This window comes from Teleopsis dalmanni, chromosome 1, assembly GCF_002237135.1.
Source record: "Teleopsis dalmanni isolate 2A chromosome 1, ASM223713v2, whole genome shotgun sequence".
Lineage (NCBI taxonomy): Eukaryota > Metazoa > Arthropoda > Insecta > Diptera > Diopsidae > Teleopsis > Teleopsis dalmanni.
The window spans coordinates 83,290,613-83,311,447 of record NC_051846.1 but is presented as its reverse complement, the minus strand read 5'-3'; the positions used below and the strand labels follow the sequence as shown (position 1 = coordinate 83,311,447).

The 20,835-nt window shown below is 32.1% G+C and overlaps 3 protein-coding genes across 3 annotated transcripts in view; 2 read left to right on the top strand and 1 right to left on the bottom strand.

Moving 5' to 3' along the window:
- LOC119685958 (glycosyltransferase 25 family member-like) overlaps positions 1–12,188 on the bottom strand; it is a 38,526-nt gene extending 26,338 nt beyond the window's left edge. Inside the window, exon 1 of the mRNA XM_038100382.1 lies at positions 12,016–12,188. Coding sequence (XP_037956310.1) covers positions 12,016–12,188 — 173 coding nt within the window. The remainder of the gene's footprint in view (positions 1–12,015) is intronic.
- Positions 1–19,568, top strand: part of LOC119668466 (frizzled-2) — a 32,565-nt gene extending 12,997 nt beyond the window's left edge. Inside the window, exon 2 of the mRNA XM_038077975.1 lies at positions 17,151–19,568. Within this exon, the coding sequence (XP_037933903.1) occupies positions 17,415–19,547 (2,133 nt within the window). The 5' untranslated portion in view covers positions 17,151–17,414 and the 3' untranslated portion in view covers positions 19,548–19,568. The remainder of the gene's footprint in view (positions 1–17,150) is intronic.
- On the top strand, positions 19,552–20,226 carry LOC119668467 (acanthoscurrin-1-like). Its single transcript, XM_038077976.1, has one exon. It carries the CDS (start codon positions 19,575–19,577, stop codon positions 19,926–19,928), a length of 354 nt encoding a protein of 117 aa, XP_037933904.1. The 5' UTR covers positions 19,552–19,574; the 3' UTR covers positions 19,929–20,226.
- The last annotated feature ends 609 nt before the right edge of the window (positions 20,227–20,835 follow it).

The window sequence follows — 20,835 nt, the reverse complement described above, 5'->3', positions numbered from 1 at the left end:
AATTATTCAATAAATTCATTCGCCTGGAGTATCTGTAGATCAGTTAAGAGAGATTGATTATTAGGAAGGTATTTCAGTATAAGTTGACTTGCCACAATTTTAAATTGAATATGTGTCTATCATACTACACTTCATGTTTTCGATTAATTTGATTTTATTGTTAGAATCAAGTTATGGTACGAAAGTTAATTTACCCTTTAATAACTTACATCGCTGTGATAAGGTTTTAGATACAGATATTTTGCGAGCATAACATACTTGAAACGGTTTTTAAATTACGTTAATGTTATATTTAGTCTATTTGCCAATGTATACAAATTACTAAAATTATTTTTAAACGCAAAATTGAAACATAGTACAAATAAGAAATGTAATATTAGAATGTATCATTTGGTCAATTTAATCTTAATTCGATGAAAAATTCTTTTCCAACCTCAACGTATCTAACGTAAATATATTTTATAATATTGTTTGTAAGTTTTCAAAATAAACTTATAGAATTCTCTATTCTCTATATGTACTCTGTTCCTTATTCTGTTTTAAGCGCTTAAGTAATTACTACTTTTTCACTTTGAAAGCAAAAGAACACTCAATCTCAACATGAACTTTAACAAAACCTAATAGATCCATTATTTCTGATTAGAAACCACATCTTCTCTTTGATATAAATTCTGTAATCAAATTGAATCGATTTCAACATTCTGCGCATTTTCGTTAAGCATAAACAACACAAATCCAAATGTGCAATTTAAGCTCAGTATGCAGCCATTTACCAAACATCAGAATTGAAAAGTATTTATAAATTTTATTAAAAAAAAGTGCTGTGCACCATTTAACAACACAACACTGCCACTTCAAGTATTTTTGCCAGATACAGAGTTGAGTAACACAACATCAACATTTTTGGCTTGGTTAGTATTTCACTGTGCATGTGGATACTTCCATCTGATCTTGTTATAATGGTTATATACAATAATATATATATATTTATATGATTTGTATATTTATTAAAACGCCCAATGTTGAGTGCTATTTTTTTGTATTTTTTTGTTTTGTGTTATGAATTTTTGATTGCCTCAAAATATTTAAATCACTATTGTTCACAGTTGTTGTTGCAAGTAATTGCCCATCAAAATCTTATAGTATTTTTATATCATTTTTGTTAAATTAATATAATAGATTAAGAAAACAAATAAATTTTGAATTAATTTATCGACCTGTTTTTTTAATAATGGTTTCTATATATTTTTTATCCGGCAATATGTCACTTTTTGTTAAAATTAAAATTCAACTTTTGCTCTATATTGCAATATAGACAATAGAATGAAGAGGATGATGCTTAGATCCTTATCCTGATGATGCCTCTCAAGGAAAGTCGAAATATAGAATATTTTAAAAAATATTAAACAAACGTTGAATTTTTATATTGTCAAAAAGTAACCTATAGCCAGATAAAAAATATGTAAAAACTATTAAGAAAAAATCTTTAACAATTAGTACTTAAATACTGTATTAAGTAAAAATTTGTTCAAATTATAAAAAATAAATTCGGTAAATACACACAGTAACAAAAAATTAATATTTGTATTTTAATATATACTTAACTTTAAAAAAAGAAACGCTATGGAAACATGACGTCGTTTTTGTCGCATATAATGACAACAAATGTCTGACAATTAATTAAATAAAATGCCTGTCAAAATATGTAATTTGATTCTGTGTCCCCCGAAAATGTCATTAGATAAGATTTACTTGAGGTAATTTAGACTATTTTCTCTATGTCTTTTGCGTCCGAAATACCATTTAAGTATGTTCTCTTTTATGTTTAACGAGTATAATTTGCCAAAAAAACAAAAAAAATTCCACAATGACAATATTAACAAGAGAACAGCACAGAAAAAGAGCATAAAAATATATTCAGCAAAAAAGAAAAGAAGTTAAATTAAATATATCATTAATTATCACTGTTGTCAGCAACACGACCACAAATATTCCAACTTAAATTTGGACACTCATGAAACTTAATTAATTCATGTACAACCAACCAACCCCACACGTCGTAAACTTTACAAATATAAAAGCTGAAAACCAACCCAGAAATAATGCAATTCCAATAAAAATCTTTATTTGCTTTTCTTAAAGTTAATACCTGCCGACCGCAGTTTATATTTAATATATATCCGTATAAAAACTTTAAGGAAAATTTATTTATATGTTAACAGTAAAGGCATAAACAATTTAATTTCCTCTTAAATGCAGCTCTGCGCCGATACGTTTACATACATAATTGCAATAAAAATTAACTATGTCGGCGGTTAATAAAATATAAAATGGCGACAAATAAGCCAGTTACCAGTCAAGCAGCAACATGGCGCACTGTTACTCACACAAACAAACAAACAAGAAAGCATAAAAAAGCTATGAAATGTCATTTCACAAATATAATTTTCTGCTTTTTTATATAAACTTTCCGCCATTATTTTTTTTCTTTTCTTCTCTTTTTTTATGCCATTTCTACTTTATGACTGTGTTTGTTATTTTGTCAAAGGATTGTTGTGAGGACTTCTTTTCTTGCTACCGTTTTGAGGTTGGGTTTTTATACAACAGCCTTTAGCGCTGCATTTCCCATAAAATAATCGATTACTATAAAAATGACTTACACATTAAAAGGATAATAAAGAGTAGAAAATTAATAGAATTTTTTTATTAAATAATACTTCAATTTAAACTTATTTCTTCTGCATGTGTTACAAAGAATTTGTGGCAATTCAAGTTTTTTAAAATATATTCACAAATTTTTACTAATTAAATTAGTACAATAGAGGCTCCCAAGTTAGAACCACTTGGTTTTCGGGTAGTGCTAATTTCTGGACTTTTTTATTTCTACAAAGAAATTAACAAAAAATTAAAACTCTTTATAAATACTTTATTTTACAGTTGAAATCAATCTTTATTATTTGCTGGTTTGGTGATCATCTTCACGTTATTTAAAGTTTCGTTATCGGTGTTGAACTCATAATCAGATCCATCTTGAACTTGCATTTCTGATTATATTTCATTAAAGTCCGCATTTTGGGAATTCTCTCCTTTATTTTTTTTTTTGAAACAAAGTACTAACAAACCCATATAACTTTAATATAAACTAAAGTATTTTTAAAGCTTTTAGTGCATGCAGTGTATTGAAATTGTTTAGTTCTAATTTCTGGACAATTTGAATTTGTGAGCCTCTACTGTGATCTGTATTGTTAAATTTTTTACTTAAAAATTAATTAAATTAAAAAAACAATAGGTTGGGTTAGGTTGGAATGGTGGCCTTGTGCCCAAACTCCGCTTCAGCTCTAATAATGACCCGTTGTAATTTCACAAATTAGCGCTGTTTATATGCAGACTAAAAGGATTTCCAAAATGGACCACAGTGGTCAGCATACGGAAGGTCGCACTTCCCTATTTAAGGCTATACATTTAGCTGTCCTTTATTTTGCTGAATTAAGGAATTTTGTTCAGTCAAAAAAAGAAAAGGACCCTCAAGAACAGGGCAGAAAAAAAATAGATTTAATAGATTAATATTTTTATTTTCATTTTCATTTAAATACTGACCTCCATCGGGACTTCAAGATCGAATTTGTGGCTGCAATAATTCAAAAGTTCGCGGTAAAGCAACAAAAACGATTACAACAGCATCCAAACGAGACAGTCAACCATCTGTATTAGACAGATGGCCTGATGAGGAGACTTAAACGAACAAAGCCTTCAAATCTACTTCTGAATTAGTGGTCTAATAATAATTTAGATTACTACTCTATTAGCACTAAGTCTTTGACAATATGACAATTTGATAGTTTGATAGCTTGATAGTTCTTTGTACTTGAACTAGTCCTAGTCGTAATCAAATGAAACATATTATGTTTCAAATAATAAAAAAAAATTTAATTTTAAAGATTATTATTAATGATTTTAAGTCAGCTCCTGTCTGACTTTAAATAAAACACATTTTATATGCAATTTTTCAAGAATCTGTAATATATTAATCATTAATCTGACCGAATTGCATACCTAAGTTTATAAGCTTAATCTGTCATTCGCACACTCTGATGTCATTCAGCGAATTTATTAAGCTTAGAAAATTGAATTTTTAAGCAAATTTCAAAGAATTATAAAAGATAAATTTAAATGATTTACCGCGTTTATCACACATATGTCAGTTGAAAACCATACTTATATCAGAATAATTGTCAAGCGATTAAAATAACATAAGAAATTAAATAATCTTGAGATTTCTGCTTTACACAGAATGAAAACTATCATCTCGACTAGTAAAAGTCAAGTTATAATTTGTGACTTGTTAATAATGACTTGTGAATTAATAATGTTAGACAACTTTTATTTATGTTATTAAAATTATGCTTTAATCAGTAAACTTCAAGTATTAATGGTTTTATCATACTTTATACAATATTTCTAACATTTATATTCTTACTAAATATTTTTTATTACTCATTTGAATATTATTTCTTACATTGATACTTAAACACATCGAATTAATGTGACAATTGAGTTCGCTCAAATAAGTCTATTAAATAGAATTTATTACTCATTAAAATGTATGAAATATATTCTTTTGATTTATTTAAAAACTTTGACTAATAAGCACTTATTAATAATAACTGACAATTATGATAACATAAATTACATTCAATAAATCTTGCAACTGTAAAAACGTACAAGAAATAAAACAAAGAATTAAATTTATAATAAATTATTAAGAAATTAATTCTATTTTAAAAATTTAGAAATGTTTATAAACGTTTAAAAATGTTTATAAACATTTATAAATGTTTATATGGTATGGTTATGAGGCCGTGACAGTGACAAAGCTCCAAAAGCTGAAGTTCTAAGCACAAAGAAAAAATATACAGATAAATATATTTTTTTAATACAAAATAATTTTTTTTGCCGTATTTACGTATCACATACTTATATTTCTGATATTTGTTAATTAGAATATAACTTACTTACTGCTGTCGTTCTCTCCTAATTGAAGCATAGAGCCTCAACGATTCCTCTAAATCCTATTCTGTTGCCTACTTCTCTCGTGATTTGGTTCCAGGAGTACTGTGTATCTTTAAGCTCCTGATCCACAGTTCTTCGCCATGTTTTAGCAGGGGCTTTAGGTCAGCGGCTGCCTTGTGGGTTTCAGCGTAGGGCTTGCTTTGTTATGCAGCATGATGTTTTTGTGAACGTGTGGCCAATCAACCACCATTTTCAATTGCGGCTTGTGTTTGTTCCGTGCGTTCCCAGAGATCGGTGTTGGATATGCGCTCCGGGCACCATATTTTCAGTATTTGTCTTAAGCATTTACTTCGATGCGCAATTGAATGAAGGCCTAATTTTTCCACTTTTCGCATCCGTAATACAAAGTTGATTAAAATATTAATTATTATTAATTTCAATACCTTATCAATAATTTGTGCTTATTTGATTTTCTCAAATATTCTTCAACACTTGTTACTTGTGACAGATACTTTTATACTTAAATTATATGTTTCGGTTAATATTTAATAAAAATTTGAACTGTGCACAACTGTCAAAATACTCATAGTAACAGTTTCCCTTCAATTGTTCCATGTGCCAAAAGGACCCTTTTTGCCACTTGACACGAATCCAGTTTTGCACATAAATGAAAGCAAAATACATTTAAGGAGCACATGTGTGCTAAACAAATGCAGCTTCAAATATTAGTAAAATTTACTATGCTAAGCCATGAGGACTTGTGACTACGTCCTAGTTTCATCCGGAGAGGGTTATGATGAACAAAAAACATAAAAATACGTAGAAAATTTAATTTTGTTTCCATGTCTTACGCACATTTGACATTTGTAATTGTGTTCAGGATTAAAAATAATTTTTTTTCTTCTTTCCATAAACTGTGCGCTTTGTTTATTATTCGTCCTGACAGAAGGGAGGAAATCGTATATTTAAAGTGACAACCGTTAAGGGGCAAAACACTTTGCCAATATGATTTGCCGCTTTTTAAATGTATTTTGCGGTGTCATTTAAGCAAAAAAGTTACTAATACAATAATAGATTTTTTTTTTGTTTTTCTATGCTCTGAGATCAAATGGGTATTCAACCCTATTGTTGTCTACAAACAAAATATTCTATAGATTCTACACTATAAGTAGATTTTTACAAATTTTTTCTTCTCAAATTAGATTTTCAAGAAGGCAAAAAGTTGAAAAATAAAATCTTATATAAAAAAAATACAAAAACTTTTTTTATTTAGTTTAATTTTTAAATATTTATTATGTTATAAAAACTCCACCATCGACTGCCTTTAAATTCAAATTGTTTAAATTATTATCGAGATATAACTAAACAGCCTGGTCATTAGACACATGTATATACCTATAAATATGTCAAAATGAGCAGTAATATTTAGACGGATCAGAGAGATTCTGCATATAAACAACACTTATCTGTGGTATCACAACGGTCTATTACATGAGCTCAAATGGAATTTGGGCGCAAGAGTGACACTCTATTCTAACCTAACCTATATGTTATATATAGTAAAATTTTCAGCATAATGTATGCAACGTTATTAAATCATAACTTTTAAAGTGTGAATATATAGAGAAGTATCTCTATAGGTAGTTTAGTATACAATATGTTAGATTTACAGCTATTAAATATTTAAAAAAGAATATGGGCTCCAATTTTTTGACTATTGCTAATCCACCTACACATCTCATTCTCTTCTGAAATAGCAAAAGAGCTTAGTATATACCTTTTCGTTTTGGCGTTTTCTCTGGTGACTAGCCTTCATCGTATCCGAGTATTGTCATTAGGAAATACACCGCGGGCATGGGGCAGTAACTATGTAAGTGGTTATGAATTATAAGAAGTTGAAGTTTATACAAACTTAAAAATATTTTTCTGGATAATAGACTACCAAAGCTGAGAAGTTTAAAAAAAAAAATGAAATCAACTTAATAAATTCATGATCGCAATTGTGATAATATGTATATCATCCCAAAAAACTATTAATTATTTATCCAATTTGTTATTTATCCAAAAGATGAGGTTACTAACAACGTTTTTACTATATTGACATAGAAATATATTAAATAAGATAGGATTAAATTTGATAATACATTTTAAAATAGCCCACAGCGTCCTTAGATCGATGGCTGTACAGTGTACACCACTTCAATAAAACGTATTGACTAGGATCGAATGCGACGCCGTTACTTAAATTCATATGTATGAACTTTCATTCCAAGTATTAAATTTTTTTATTTAATTTATTTATTTAACGCAGTTTTATTACAAAAATTGTTTTACTTTTTTAACAAGACATATAGTATGAATAAGAATTATGAGCACTAAAATTTTGCATAATAAACTACGTAAAAAATCTTGTTTAAATTTGAATTGATGAAGATATTGTATTTAAAAAATTAGTTTTTTCTTCACCTTTACCCTTCACATACATTAGAATCGTGCAGCAAAATCTTCTAGATGTTTTTCAGACTCAGACTAAATGAGATAGCAAACATTTTTACCGCCTAAAGACAAACATGTTTTGGAAATTGATGCAACATAAAATATCCTGCATGTTATAGATATGCAATTCATTATAATCAATTTAAATCTTCAAGTTTTTTACTTCACTTAGAAGAGCTTCAACGAAAGTAAACACAATTCATCACAAAGTCAACACTGAAGTCCTAAGTAAACAGTAAAAAATAGTTTACATAGTCTCAATACAACACGATCCATTGTTAACCAAGTTAGCAGCACAGCCAAATATCAGACAAGATCGTTAAGCACGATACAGTAAAAGATGAATAGAATAATAATAAGATAAAAAGAGTTATTTCATACGAAATGCCAGAACGAAGTGTTTGTCTTGAACTTGTTTTTAAGAAAGTAAAAATTTTGTCCAAAATACAAAAGTAAAAAAAGAAAACATTGAGATTTTCTTGTATCAAAGACACGTCTGTCTTATTCTGCGGCAGGAGCATCGTAGCATCGTGGCATCGTGTTGCCACCCATTATGTCTGTCGCCAAGATCACTTCACTCGAGATATTTTGTATTGTTAACTAGTACGTAACATCGTTGAGTTGTGATAAAGTGAAGCGGAGTTGTACTCGAAATGCACACATTGGCTAACAGTTAGCCAGAGGCGCAATTTTTAGCTTTAGTAGACGCACAGAGGCGGATGAACGGATGGACGGATGGACAAACAGCAGACAACATGCACATTTGATTCGAGCAAAGTTGAGCAGTGGTTGTTGTAGCAACAAACACTGCTGCGAACATGGCAAACATGGAAAACATGATGAAGCGTTTGCCAGTGCTCTGTTGTATTAATTAAGTAAACATAGTCATTTAGGAGTGGAAATGTTCGGATAAGTGGATAGTTCGTAAAGAAACACAAGCATGGCAGCAGTAGCAAGGCCAAATATGTAACAAAACTAAAATCGCCACTGCCTCTAAAATATTGAAACAAATATCAAGTGGCTAAGAAAGTACACAGTAAATAAAGTTAAAATAAAATATTATTATTTGAACAATGCAGTTGTTGAACGTCGTCAAGTGGTCTGGGTCTGGGTTGGGTCTATAGAATTTATTGAAAAGTTTTTAATTAAATTTGAAGGCAGAATTTTCTAAGCCAGTAACTATGTATGTAGGTACATAAAACAAAATAACAAAATAATTTAAATGAACAATTTTACATTAATTAATATGAAAGATGGAATTTATTTTTCATGAAATTAAAACAGAAGCTAGAAAACTCTGATAGATAAATGATTTGTCAATATTGACGTGATGCTCGACGCTGAAAAGCTGATGCATCCGTTTAACTATAGTAACACCTCTGTTCTCAGCGCTGTTTTATCATCTTAACAATATGTATTTTTTTTTTGTTTAGAAACGGAATGCCTTCTCTGCTTGGAGGCCGATAATCACATTATCTGTAATTCTTCGGTTTTAATCTGGGTCAGAAGGATTCTGCTCCACCTAACTTCCTGCGAAGTTAAAATGTCCCCAATAGCTTAAATTCTATGTAACATATCTTTTAAGGTATAAAAGGTGGAAATATCTTCTATTTAGTTAAAATTGGTAAAAAACTCAAAAGATTAGGCATGTTCGCCGAAGTTGTTCTTTTGATCTTTCTGAATGTATTTCACTGGGAGCCAGTGCCCCGCTTATTTAATATTCTATTTTATAATTACCGCTAGATGTCACTTTTTTTTGTTTTTGCCATCAAAAAATTTCAAAAATTATTTCATAATATCTCGAAATTCATATAGTTAGATACATCACAAAAGATTTTCTACGTGTATGATGGAATCAACTGATTTCATTCATATATAAACTTCATCTGTCTGAATTCATAGAAAATTCCTATAAAAATTTTCATATGACTATTAATTCTTAAACTTATATGCGTTATTTGTCGACATACAAACAGACGGATACAACTAAATCCATTCATCTTCTCATACTCATAATTAAGCCTTATATAAGGATATGACTTATATAGTATCCGACGTCTTTTCTTTACTTCACATTACAAACATTTAGACAAACTTAATATACACTTTAACACTACTTGTGTGAAGGGCATAATAAGTCAATAAATAAATAAAATTGCAAATTTAAAATTGAAGGAAATTTTAAACTTTCATTTGAAATTCAATCGTACAAATAAAAATTTCACCTTTTCAAAATTCAAAGTAAACCAATAGCGATTGTGTGCCTTTTGTGAAGACAATTTTCATTTTACGATTTTACGATTGAAGGTGAACAAAGCTAGGAACTTTAACCCTTGTTGGCTTCATAAACATACATTTATACAAACATAAACAAAAACACTTTCGGGAAAATATGCTACTCGGAATCAACCAACTTTGATCAGAAAATCAACCGCGAAAAGCAATTGAAAGAATTTTCAATGAAATTACGGGAAAAAAAGAAAAAAATTGTAAAATAAATTCAACAATTTCTCTGCGATATTTGAGTAAAAGTGGGAGCGATATTGGTAGTATCCTATGGACCATTATTAGTGAGAATTGAAGTAGTGCATCGACAAAGTGCATGAACAAAATCAAGTGTAAATCGTTGCTAGGAACGAAACCTGAGAGCAGCAGAGAGTGTTTACTCCTCGTATAAACAATACTACTACGGAGGAGGAATATTGGGAGCCTGTTTTTGTTAACTAATACACCTCAGTTGTGGGTGTTTAGTGTTTGTGCTGTTGCCGCAAAAAGCGAAAATGAAAAACTTTTTTTCTCTTATTATTTATTTATTTATTTTTTTTTTTTTGTTTTTATTTTTATACCCCCCAGACAACAAGTTCTATGACCTTACGAATACAGCACATTTACAGCTTTGCACTACATTGCTGCGTGCAGCAAGTTGCGCTGTGTTAAATTTCCATTCATCATCATCAGCATCAGCAACAACCACAACAACAACTACAATAACAACACAACTAAACAACAACAACAACAACAACATGGAAACAGTAAGAACTAAGAACATTATTACAATGTATGTACATATATATATGTACGGTTAATTCTGTATATGTATATATGTATATCTCCAGCTAGACTGCAACAGTTCCAACAATATCGGTGCGTTTTCCTCGTATTAAGGCTTGTTTTTTCGAGTTTTTGTTTCTTGCCTTTGTACGCGGCATTTTTGTTTGTAAGAGTTTTGCGCGTCCGCCCATTAAAATCATTGACATTTAAATGGTAAAAGATTTACTCGGTAGTAGACTGCAGCACACGTTGCACTCCCAGCCACCCAATCCAACTGCTTGTATTACGCGTTACTTTTCGCTACATAATCAACCTACTACCGACTAACCATCCTATCCTGCTCAAGCCGCTTCCTACGAACTCGTGCATTTCGCAACAGATTTTACATTTGCACTCCGACTGCTCCGACTGCCTGGTTCAGTACTCGTGCTCATTGAGCCGGTCTCTTCGCCGCACGGTTTTCCAGCATTTTGTTGAATTTTTTGCATTTTTGTGTGGATTAAGCTTTGATGTTTTTGTGTTACTTTTTAAATTAAAAAGTTAAGAAGCATTAAGAGTTCTCGGCAGTAGATTTTGAAAAGTTTATAGTGCATATTTGCTAGCCTTTGAGTCAGCTTTGCTAAGGCAATGCATAATTTTAACATAAATTTTGTTTTGTGCCATAAAACCTTTTTTGTTTTTGTATTATTTTTTTTTTTTCGAGCACAGATGTGTTTCCACACACAAAATTGCAATTAAATAAAAAATTTAAAACACTAAACACGAAATAAATATTTTGAAAGGCAACTATCCTTCCTGCCAGCCTGCCTGCGAAATTGCACATCAGTTTCAGGTACTTAAGTTTGCCTCATTAACCGATACGAACTACAAATTACACGTTCCTTTACAGATTTGAACATATGGAACTGATGCTGCGTGCAAATTTAATTAAAACTAATAGTTTTAGTTATTCACTGAAATTGTAACCAAACATTTTCTGTATATGCTCTTATACCTATATGGTTGCATTTGCTCAAGTAAGCACAACCGTATATGTACGAGAATATACTGGCATGTATAATAGAGATATGTTTTCAAATGATTTTCAACGGATTATTAACAAAAATAAGTAATTATTGACTTAGCTAAATAAAGATAACTAAACTTTTTACGATAGGCTAAGCACGACTAGATACACAGATGAAACTAGACATTAAGTAGTCTAACAAGTACAAGCCATAAAAATAGAGTACAGAATTTTATGTAATTAGAAGCTCCTCGTGTTACTAACTAATAGTGTTTTTAATGTGCTAAAATAGTGTAAAGAAAAATTTATTAGTAACTATTAATGTTCAGATGTTCCAAATTTTTTCGGACAGTACAAAATTCCATGCCTTAAATAAGCAGGAAATGTTTACACCTACATTTAAATCAGAATATTAAACCAGCAGCAAAGCAACGATTATCAAAATCTATTACATATCAACTCTCAACAGGGTTGGTCTGCAGAAAGAGACACAAGTCATTTTTGTTCCAGTCACATCATTTATGATTCTTGGGCTTTGATCTTTGGAAGGTCCAATATTAGTTTCCTTCTTATTTGGCACTACAGTCCAGTATGAATCTTGGTCTCCCTCACGATCTGCCTCCATCTGTCACTATCTTCTGCTGCTCTCTTCCAGTTCAGTACTCCAATCGTTTTTGCATCACCATACACGTTCTCATCCCATCTTGTTCTTAACCTACCTCTGTGCCTGGTTGTCATCGGCTTTGCGTTGAATATGCTGTTCGGCTTTCTCTCCGATATTAGTCTTATATTAGTATATACCCAGCAAAAGACTTGCTAACCTTTTGAGTGGCTTTCATTCAATTATGTGCAATTTCTGACACCAACAATATACTATGGTTATATATATCTCACTAGTCCAGAACCCTCATAACTTCTTTTCTTTTCTGTATTATTATTAAACTTTACTTATCATTAACAAAATCCCATCTTCCAAAAAATTATGTGTAAATGTTGGAAGTTGTATTGAAGACAAACATTCGAAGTAATACTTCAAAATAATTAATTGTCGGTTAACAACCCTGTGCTTAATCCAGTAATATTCCTGTCTTGGTGTTAGCTGTACAGTAATGAATTAAAACAAAACTGACCATAAACCTATTTCAAGTGTTGCCATTTTCAGTTAACATACCCATGAGTTTTTTAAATGAGGAAGGCGTGACAAAAACTGTCAGTCCTGATCACTACGTTTTGGTGATATGAGCTGATTACCAATATCACACGATTTATTGTCAAGAAATTTTTTTATGATGGGTTACACAAAGTTTATATATGACATGACAGTTTGACAACTAACATCCGTTAAGTCACGACAGAGCTATATTATTGCGGTTGCTTGCCTCAGACTATAACTTCAAAAGGATCACATACTGTGATATATTCCATGGAACAGATTTAAGTGTTGTATATATCAAGTTACGAGTACAATCAATATATTAAAATAAATTTTTGTGGAAACCTTCACCGCTAGAACCACAAAATGGACAAACCTGTACATATGTACCTGTACATACCTGACTTTAACCTATGAACTTATTTCTAATTATAATTTTTTATTATTCTTATCTCATTTTTATAGACTACATAATAGTAAAAATGTAATGAATCTTAAATTTTTTTATCAATTATATGTATAAACTTTGAACTTAAATTTGATTATATGACTCGTTAAACATTAGACATAATCTCTAGCGTTTTATATTTAATAGTATAGTATAATCATGTATGCCAAGATAATATTACGAAAAAAAAACAATAAAATGACCAGCAAAAATATTCAATAATGAGCATTTTTTAAACAAGTTCACATGCGTGTTAAGTACGGTTTCGGTAGATCTTGCACGTTTATTGTATTTGAAGTATTTCGAAATTTTATTCAACATTAATTGAAGTGTTTACCTTTTGCTGCTTACTTAACTTACTTGAAAATAATTAGAAAAATCGATTCAATAAAGGCTTTCTAAGCAATGCAGTCCGCTTCAAGAGGTTTCAAAAGCATTGACTGCACTTATGCAATTAGTAAGGAGAAATTATAATTTAAAAGAAATATATATAATGGTATAATGGTAAAACAAAAAAAAACAGGAAAAACATGGATATATAATGCTTACAGTTCGAAAAAACAGAATCATAAAAAAATATATTGAAAAACCTTTAACGTAATTTACTTAACTAAAGTAACTCAGATATTTTATCCTCAGGTTCAAATAAAAAGTAAATCAATCTTATGAAAAATGAATGAAACATAAAATCATAATTTGCTTAAAAAATTCGATATTACAAAGTATTGCTTAGTTGTTTAGTATTTACTAAACAAAAAATTTCCAGGAAAAACTACTGGTTCGGGAGTTCCCATTGTCGTCCGATGTTTGGATGTTCCCAACACTTGATATTTTCGTTTTCATTGAAAAGACGGACTGTCTTCTGTTCAGTTAGGCAGTCGCAGTGGTCCGTTCACTGGCAGCTAGTACAATCTGATTATTTCTTATTTTAGTTGTTAGTATTTAATACTTCAAAGAGTATTTATTATTATTAAATAATAAGCTATAAATGCACCCCGACCTAAAAGATCTAGACCATTTATAAATCTCGTAATTGCTGTGGGGTTAGTTTTTGTACCTATTTGATTTGCGACCAAGATCCCACTTCCAATGTAGTAAAGTATACGTCTTGTCGCCGCTGGACAGTTGCATAGAATATGTTTTGTTATCACTTTCTATCCCACTTATTTTCTTCATGTGCTAATTGAGTCTACAGTATCCTGTAAAAAGTTCAATGTAAAGTTTAATATCGTTGATAGCGTCAACTTTAATTTGTTCAGGATCAATGAATCTTTCTAATTGCCGCATTGGGCAATCTATTTGGGCTCTCCAGTGTTCAAGTAAATTTCGTTTCTTCCGTTCACATATGAAGTTTTATGTGATGCTATTTGTTACCCCGAAGAAGGGTTCTAATTCAATTAAAGAATTATATGCATCTTTCTTTACCATTTTATTAACCTCATATCCCGGTACACACATTAAGGTAACATAGTTCCTCGATGATAGAGTATTAAGAAGTTGAAAGCATTCCCAAACCTAGTTTGATTGGAATAAAGAATTTGCTAAAGATTTTAGATAGGTTAGGTTAGGTTATACCGGCGATCCACTTAGGCTTATAGGCCCATTGTGATACCGTATTATTGAGAACCCATGGGGTAAAACCATCTAAAACCTTTAATAAAGCTTATGTTGCTATATAGAAAAAATAATAAAAAATAATTTTCAAATAGGTCATGATTTAATACATATCATTCAAAATAATGCTAAAACCCTTCAATACTTGGGCATTTACCTAAATCGTCTTTTTATAAAAAAGTTTATATTAACTGATATTTGTCGGGAATCTGTTTCTAAAACAGCCAACTAGTAGTATTGTGTTTTGCATTATATCTCATATTTTAACTAAAATCTTATTTTAAAAACATGTAAACAATTTAAAATCTGTAGCTTTGTTTCCTAACTTGAAGTAGCAACTCTAATGAATATGCAATTTAGATTAAAATGAGTTAAAAAATCTTAATAAACCTTAAGTTGTTATAATAATTAATAATACTAATACAAGTTTATCCTACGAAAGGATCATAAAACCCAAATACTTAAAGGATCCTCTTTTATTTCCCACAACAATTCTTACTTCTTACATGAGGAAAAAAAAAAATTTAAGAGAACCATTATGAACACATATGTTGGTTTTAGGTTTCAGCACTTAAATAAAATTTAAATGTATACATGCTATATTTATTTAATTAATTATAATTTTATATAGGTTAGAATATAAGCACTCCTCCACCTTGTTTTTATAAGCCTAAGAAAATATCCAATCAACTCAAACATCGCTTAAGTTACTTTATTTGTCAACAAACGTTATTAATTAAAATGTCATTCATTCATTTCAACAATTTAAATATTCACTCCAATTTGACAAAGCTGAGCAGGGAGGGGTTGACAAGGCACAGCATACAGCAAACGGAGTCCGTATTCGGTGTACAGTAACAATAAACATCTCAGCATCCCATCGAACACCCCCAAATTGAAGCAGAAGTAGAGCAATGCTGCGCCTTATGTTCATGATGATGAGGAAGTTGGAAATTGTTGTGAGCGGCGGTGGTGGTGGTGGCGTTATCCACATTGCAATGAAACTTGTACCGCTCAAATTTCCATTTTTTTTCTGCCACCCTTAAAGAAGGAAAGTGGAATACAATATGTTTGCTCGGTGTGACTCAAGCGTCAACATTGAGAAAAGAATTTTGACAGCTTTTCAGGCAACAGCTGCCTCAAGTTCAGCTGAATTAAGCAGTGCAGCATCAGCAAAAATGAAAAATAAAAAATAGTAGATAGTAGATAGTAGCTGTGACTTGGGCAAAAGTACTGAGTGGCCTCAGTGAGTGTATCTTGACACTATTTAAAACTCTTTTAAAGAATAATTGTAAACTGTTGTCAGGTTTTTTATAAGCTCAACATTTTTATTAATTTTTTTATTTTTTTTTTTATAGCTTATAATAAAAATATTTGTAAGAAATATAAATTCATTTCAAAGTCCTTTAATTCAATTTTTTATGAAGCAATAAATTTAATGAAAAAATTATCTTAAATAGTAACATTGAGTTCCTTATTCGCTTCTTTATTACTTAGTAGATGTCTGGGTTAATATCCATTAAACGTATTTATACATAAATGGAGTTTTCATTTAAAAGCAATAAATTGAATTTACCAGTCAATAGTTTATTTGCTAGACAACTTGCCACAAGTGTTTCAATTTTATTAATTTATTTGCTGTTCAACACATTCAGCACATTCGCAATCAGTCACAATTTCAACACTTATCACAGTATTAGTAGCATCACCAATGGAAACACGACCAGAATCAGTATCACAGTCTGAAACTGTGAAAGGTTTCATCGAGACTACCACTAACACCAGCAATAAAGTCTGTATAACTGCAACCGTTTATAGCTGTCAAATTTAATAAAAATCACTGATTTTGATTGATGTTCAGGCATATGGTCAGTCTGACAGCCGTTCAACCGTTCAGCCAGCCGAGCTACTACCATTCACACTTGCTTTGTGCATTTATCAACCACTCCACACCACATCACATTCTATTATTTATTTTCATATTCTTTGGAAAGCAACTGCAATCAAAGTAAGAGGAAAAGGGTTTTGATGAAACCAACTTCCACAATCAACGCACTTCATGTGCGTAGATCTCAACTACGGTCACATATCGCCAAGTGCCAAATGTTTACTTTAAATTAAAACAAATGAAGCAGAATGATGTTGCTGTCCAGTGGTTAATGAGAAAGAAACGACAGTCATCTCCAAGGAGAAATTCTCCACCACCACTTAATGTACATTTGTTATTTTAGGATCAATTCAATTGACATTCTTTAGACAAAAGTTTTAATTTAACTTTTTTTATGTCACTTTAAATAAAAGTTTTTTTTTTGTTTATTCTGCACAATGTCACATGTCCAGTATATAATGCTTTTTTTTTTTTCTTTTTCCAGGCAATATTTAACACTCGAAAACTGTTTATTTGACGTGCAGTTGTGTACAACAATAACAACGACGGAAGTGAAGTGCTCTTCATTGGAATACCAAAAAAAAAAATTGCACACAAAATATAATTTGTGTTGAACATAATATTGTCGACATTCTACGTGGGATTTATCCCAACGTCAGATCAGCTCAACTATAAAAAACGTACTCGAAATTGCAGCTTTTGTCGCTCAAAAGCTCTAACAATATTCAAAGCAGAACATAAACATAAGATGTCCTTCACACATAAAACGCACACGCATTGCAACGCGCGGCAGCGTTTAAACTCATTCAAACTTATCGGCATGTGTCCCTTCCTCCTCCTGCTGCTGCTGCTTGCGCATACACGTAGCAGTCACGCCGACGGCCTGCAACATATGGGCGAGAATAGTGGTGGATTAGGCAGTAATGGACATATGGGCATGGGCATGGGCATGGGCTCACATGGTATGGAAGTAAGTCCGGCGCCTGGTTATGCTGTGCCTGTCATGCCGAAGGATCCGAATTCGCGTTGTGAAGAAATCACCATACCAATGTGTCGCGGTATTGGTTATAATATGACTACGTTTCCGAATGAAATGAATCATGAGACGCAAGAAGAAGCGGGCTTGGAAGTACATCAATTTTGGCCATTAGTTGAAATAAAATGTTCACCAGATCTGAAATTTTTCCTTTGCTCCATGTATACGCCTATATGCCTCGAGGATTATCACAAGCCCTTACCTGTTTGTCGATCAGTATGTGAACGTGCGCGTGCTGGTTGTGCGCCTATAATGCAACAGTACAGTTTTGAATGGCCTGAACGTATGGCATGTGAACATTTGCCCTTCCACGGTGATCCGGAAAATCTCTGCATGGAACAACCTTCGTATACTGAATCTGGTAGCAGTGGCAGCGGCAGCAGTGGTTCAGGTAGAGATTCTAGTATGGGTACTGGTTCGGGCAGTAGTGGCGGCAAACGTAAACAATCTGGTTCTGGCTCTTCACAAAAATGCAAAGGTAAAAATCCAAAAAACTGCCAAAATTCCCTAGGAGAAAGAACAAACGCAAAGGAATGCACATGCACATGTCGTCCACCGTTGATACTCCTGGGGAAAGACGCATTGATGCAACAGCCACCAATGCATCATCCTTGGTTCATCAACTCGACTGTGGCAAGAATCGCCGGCGTTCAAAATTGCGCCATTCCATGCAAGGGGCCGTTCTTCACAAACGACGAAAAGGAGTTCGCCGGCATTTGGATAGCACTCTGGTCGGGCCTATGTTTTTGCAGCACGCTCATGACACTAACAACATTCATCATAGACACAGAAAGGTTTAAGTATCCAGAACGACCAATTGTTTTTTTGTCGGCTTGTTACTTTATGGTTGCTGTGGGTTACCTCTCGAAAAATTTTCTACAAAATGAAGAAATTGCGTGCGATGGGCGTTTGCTGAAGGAAAGTTCGACAGGACCACATTCATGCACACTGGTCTTTTTGTTGACATACTTTTTCGGCATGGCTTCTTCTATATGGTGGGTTGTATTGAGCTTCACCTGGTTTTTGGCAGCTGGCTTAAAATGGGGCAATGAAGCAATCACAAAACATTCGCAATATTTCCACCTTGCGGCTTGGCTCATACCCACTGTTCAATCCGTGGCTGTGTTATTGCTTTCTGCTGTCGATGGAGATCCAATTTTAGGCATCTGCTATGTTGGCAATCTAAATCCTGATCATTTGAAAACTTTTGTTTTGGCACCATTATTCGTGTATTTGGTTATTGGCACCACTTTTCTCATGGCTGGATTCGTGTCACTGTTTCGCATACGCTCTGTGATTAAGCAGCAAGGCGGTGTTGGCGCTGGCGTCAAAGCTGATAAACTGGAAAAACTCATGATACGCATTGGTATTTTTTCCGTCCTTTATACCGTCCCAGCAACTATTGTAATTGGGTGTCATCTCTATGAAGCGGCGTATTTTGAGGATTGGATAAGAGCACTAGCATGTCCGTGTGCACAAGTCAAAGGACCTGGAAAAAAACCACTTTACTCTGTGCTCATGTTAAAATATTTTATGGCTTTGGCAGTAGGTATAACATCAGGTGTTTGGATATGGTCGGGTAAAACTCTTGAAAGTTGGAATCGTTTCTGGCGTAGACTATTTGGACAACCAGATCGTACTGGTGCTAATCAAGCGCTTATTAAGCAACGTCCACCAATACCACATCCATATGCCGGTTCAGGTATGGGAATGCCAGTTGGCTCAGCTGCTGGTTCACTTTTAGCCACACCATATACACAAGCTGGTGGTGCTTCGGTAGCATCTACCAGCCACCACCATTTGCACCACCATGTACTTAAGCAACCAGCAGCAAGTCACGTATGACATGGAGAGTCAGGTGGAGCTTCAACCATGGGAGGCGGCGGCGGCAGTACAATTGGCGGTGGCAGCGTGCTAGGCGGACACGGTACTCTAATGAGCACGGCAGGTATGAGCAATAGTACAGTTGGCGGTATGGGTGTTGGGGCTCCTCCTGGCAGCATGTTACATGGAACTAGCTTAGGGGGTGTAGGTACAGGTAATGGTGGCGCAACACCAGGTAATGTATATGGTGGCGGCGGCAATGGTGGTGGCAATGGCAATGGACATAATACTGCTCCGGGTTCTGTTATTGATTCACGCGCTGTAGCAGTGGTAGTAACATTACCCGGAGGGCCTGGCTCACAGCATCCGGGCCAAGCACTAAGCGACTATGGCCCAATATAGTTAATGGTACGACCAGATACAGCGCACTGGGTATCAACAAGTAGTTTTAGTCAATTGTAAACAATTAAAACAAAAAAAAATAATTTAAAATATCTATTTTATGAATTTACTAAAGCAATTGACTTCTACGAAATTTGACTGGAGCGCTACTTTTGTTAAATTTTATTTTTAAAATAAAATAAGACAAGCCGCCATATATTATATTTTATAGTTGTAGAATGTTTTTAAAAATATTAAGAAAATGAAACATATTCATAAATTCTAGTCCAAAAAAAAACATTTAACTTCTTTTATCAATACAAAAGCACAAATTAAAAAAATACAACAATAAAAAAAATAAATAAATACACTGTTAAAAATTTTAGTTGCAATAAAAATAGTTAATTTTGACATTTCATTAAAGCAAAAATAATAATTTTGAGCATTAAATGCTCAGTAAATTATAAAACAAATAAAAATTTTCTTACTTATTTTTAAAATAGACTGATTTAATTATTTTTTATATAAAAGGAAAAGAGCAAACGACGAAATCGAACTTTACGGATAAATAAAAAATAAATGCCACTGCCAAATGCTAAGCCATAAATTTAACAACAAATTGAAATTAAAGAATTGTATTTAAAAAATTGTATTTAACAACAGAAAAACAAGATACAAAATTGCAAAATCGAATAAATATCAAAATTTTGAATTAAAACCTCATTTAAAAATAATTTCTTTGTAAAATATTTATTTTAGTTGATTTATTGTATATCCTGTAAGTTAGCATAAGATTTCTGGAAGAGCTAGAAAAATCTTCTTAAGTGGTAATAATTAATAAGATTTTAAGCAAAGAAAACAAAACAATTGTAAATATTAAAATTAAGTTTTAGTATAAAAATGCATTTCCTTTAATTTATTAAGAAAA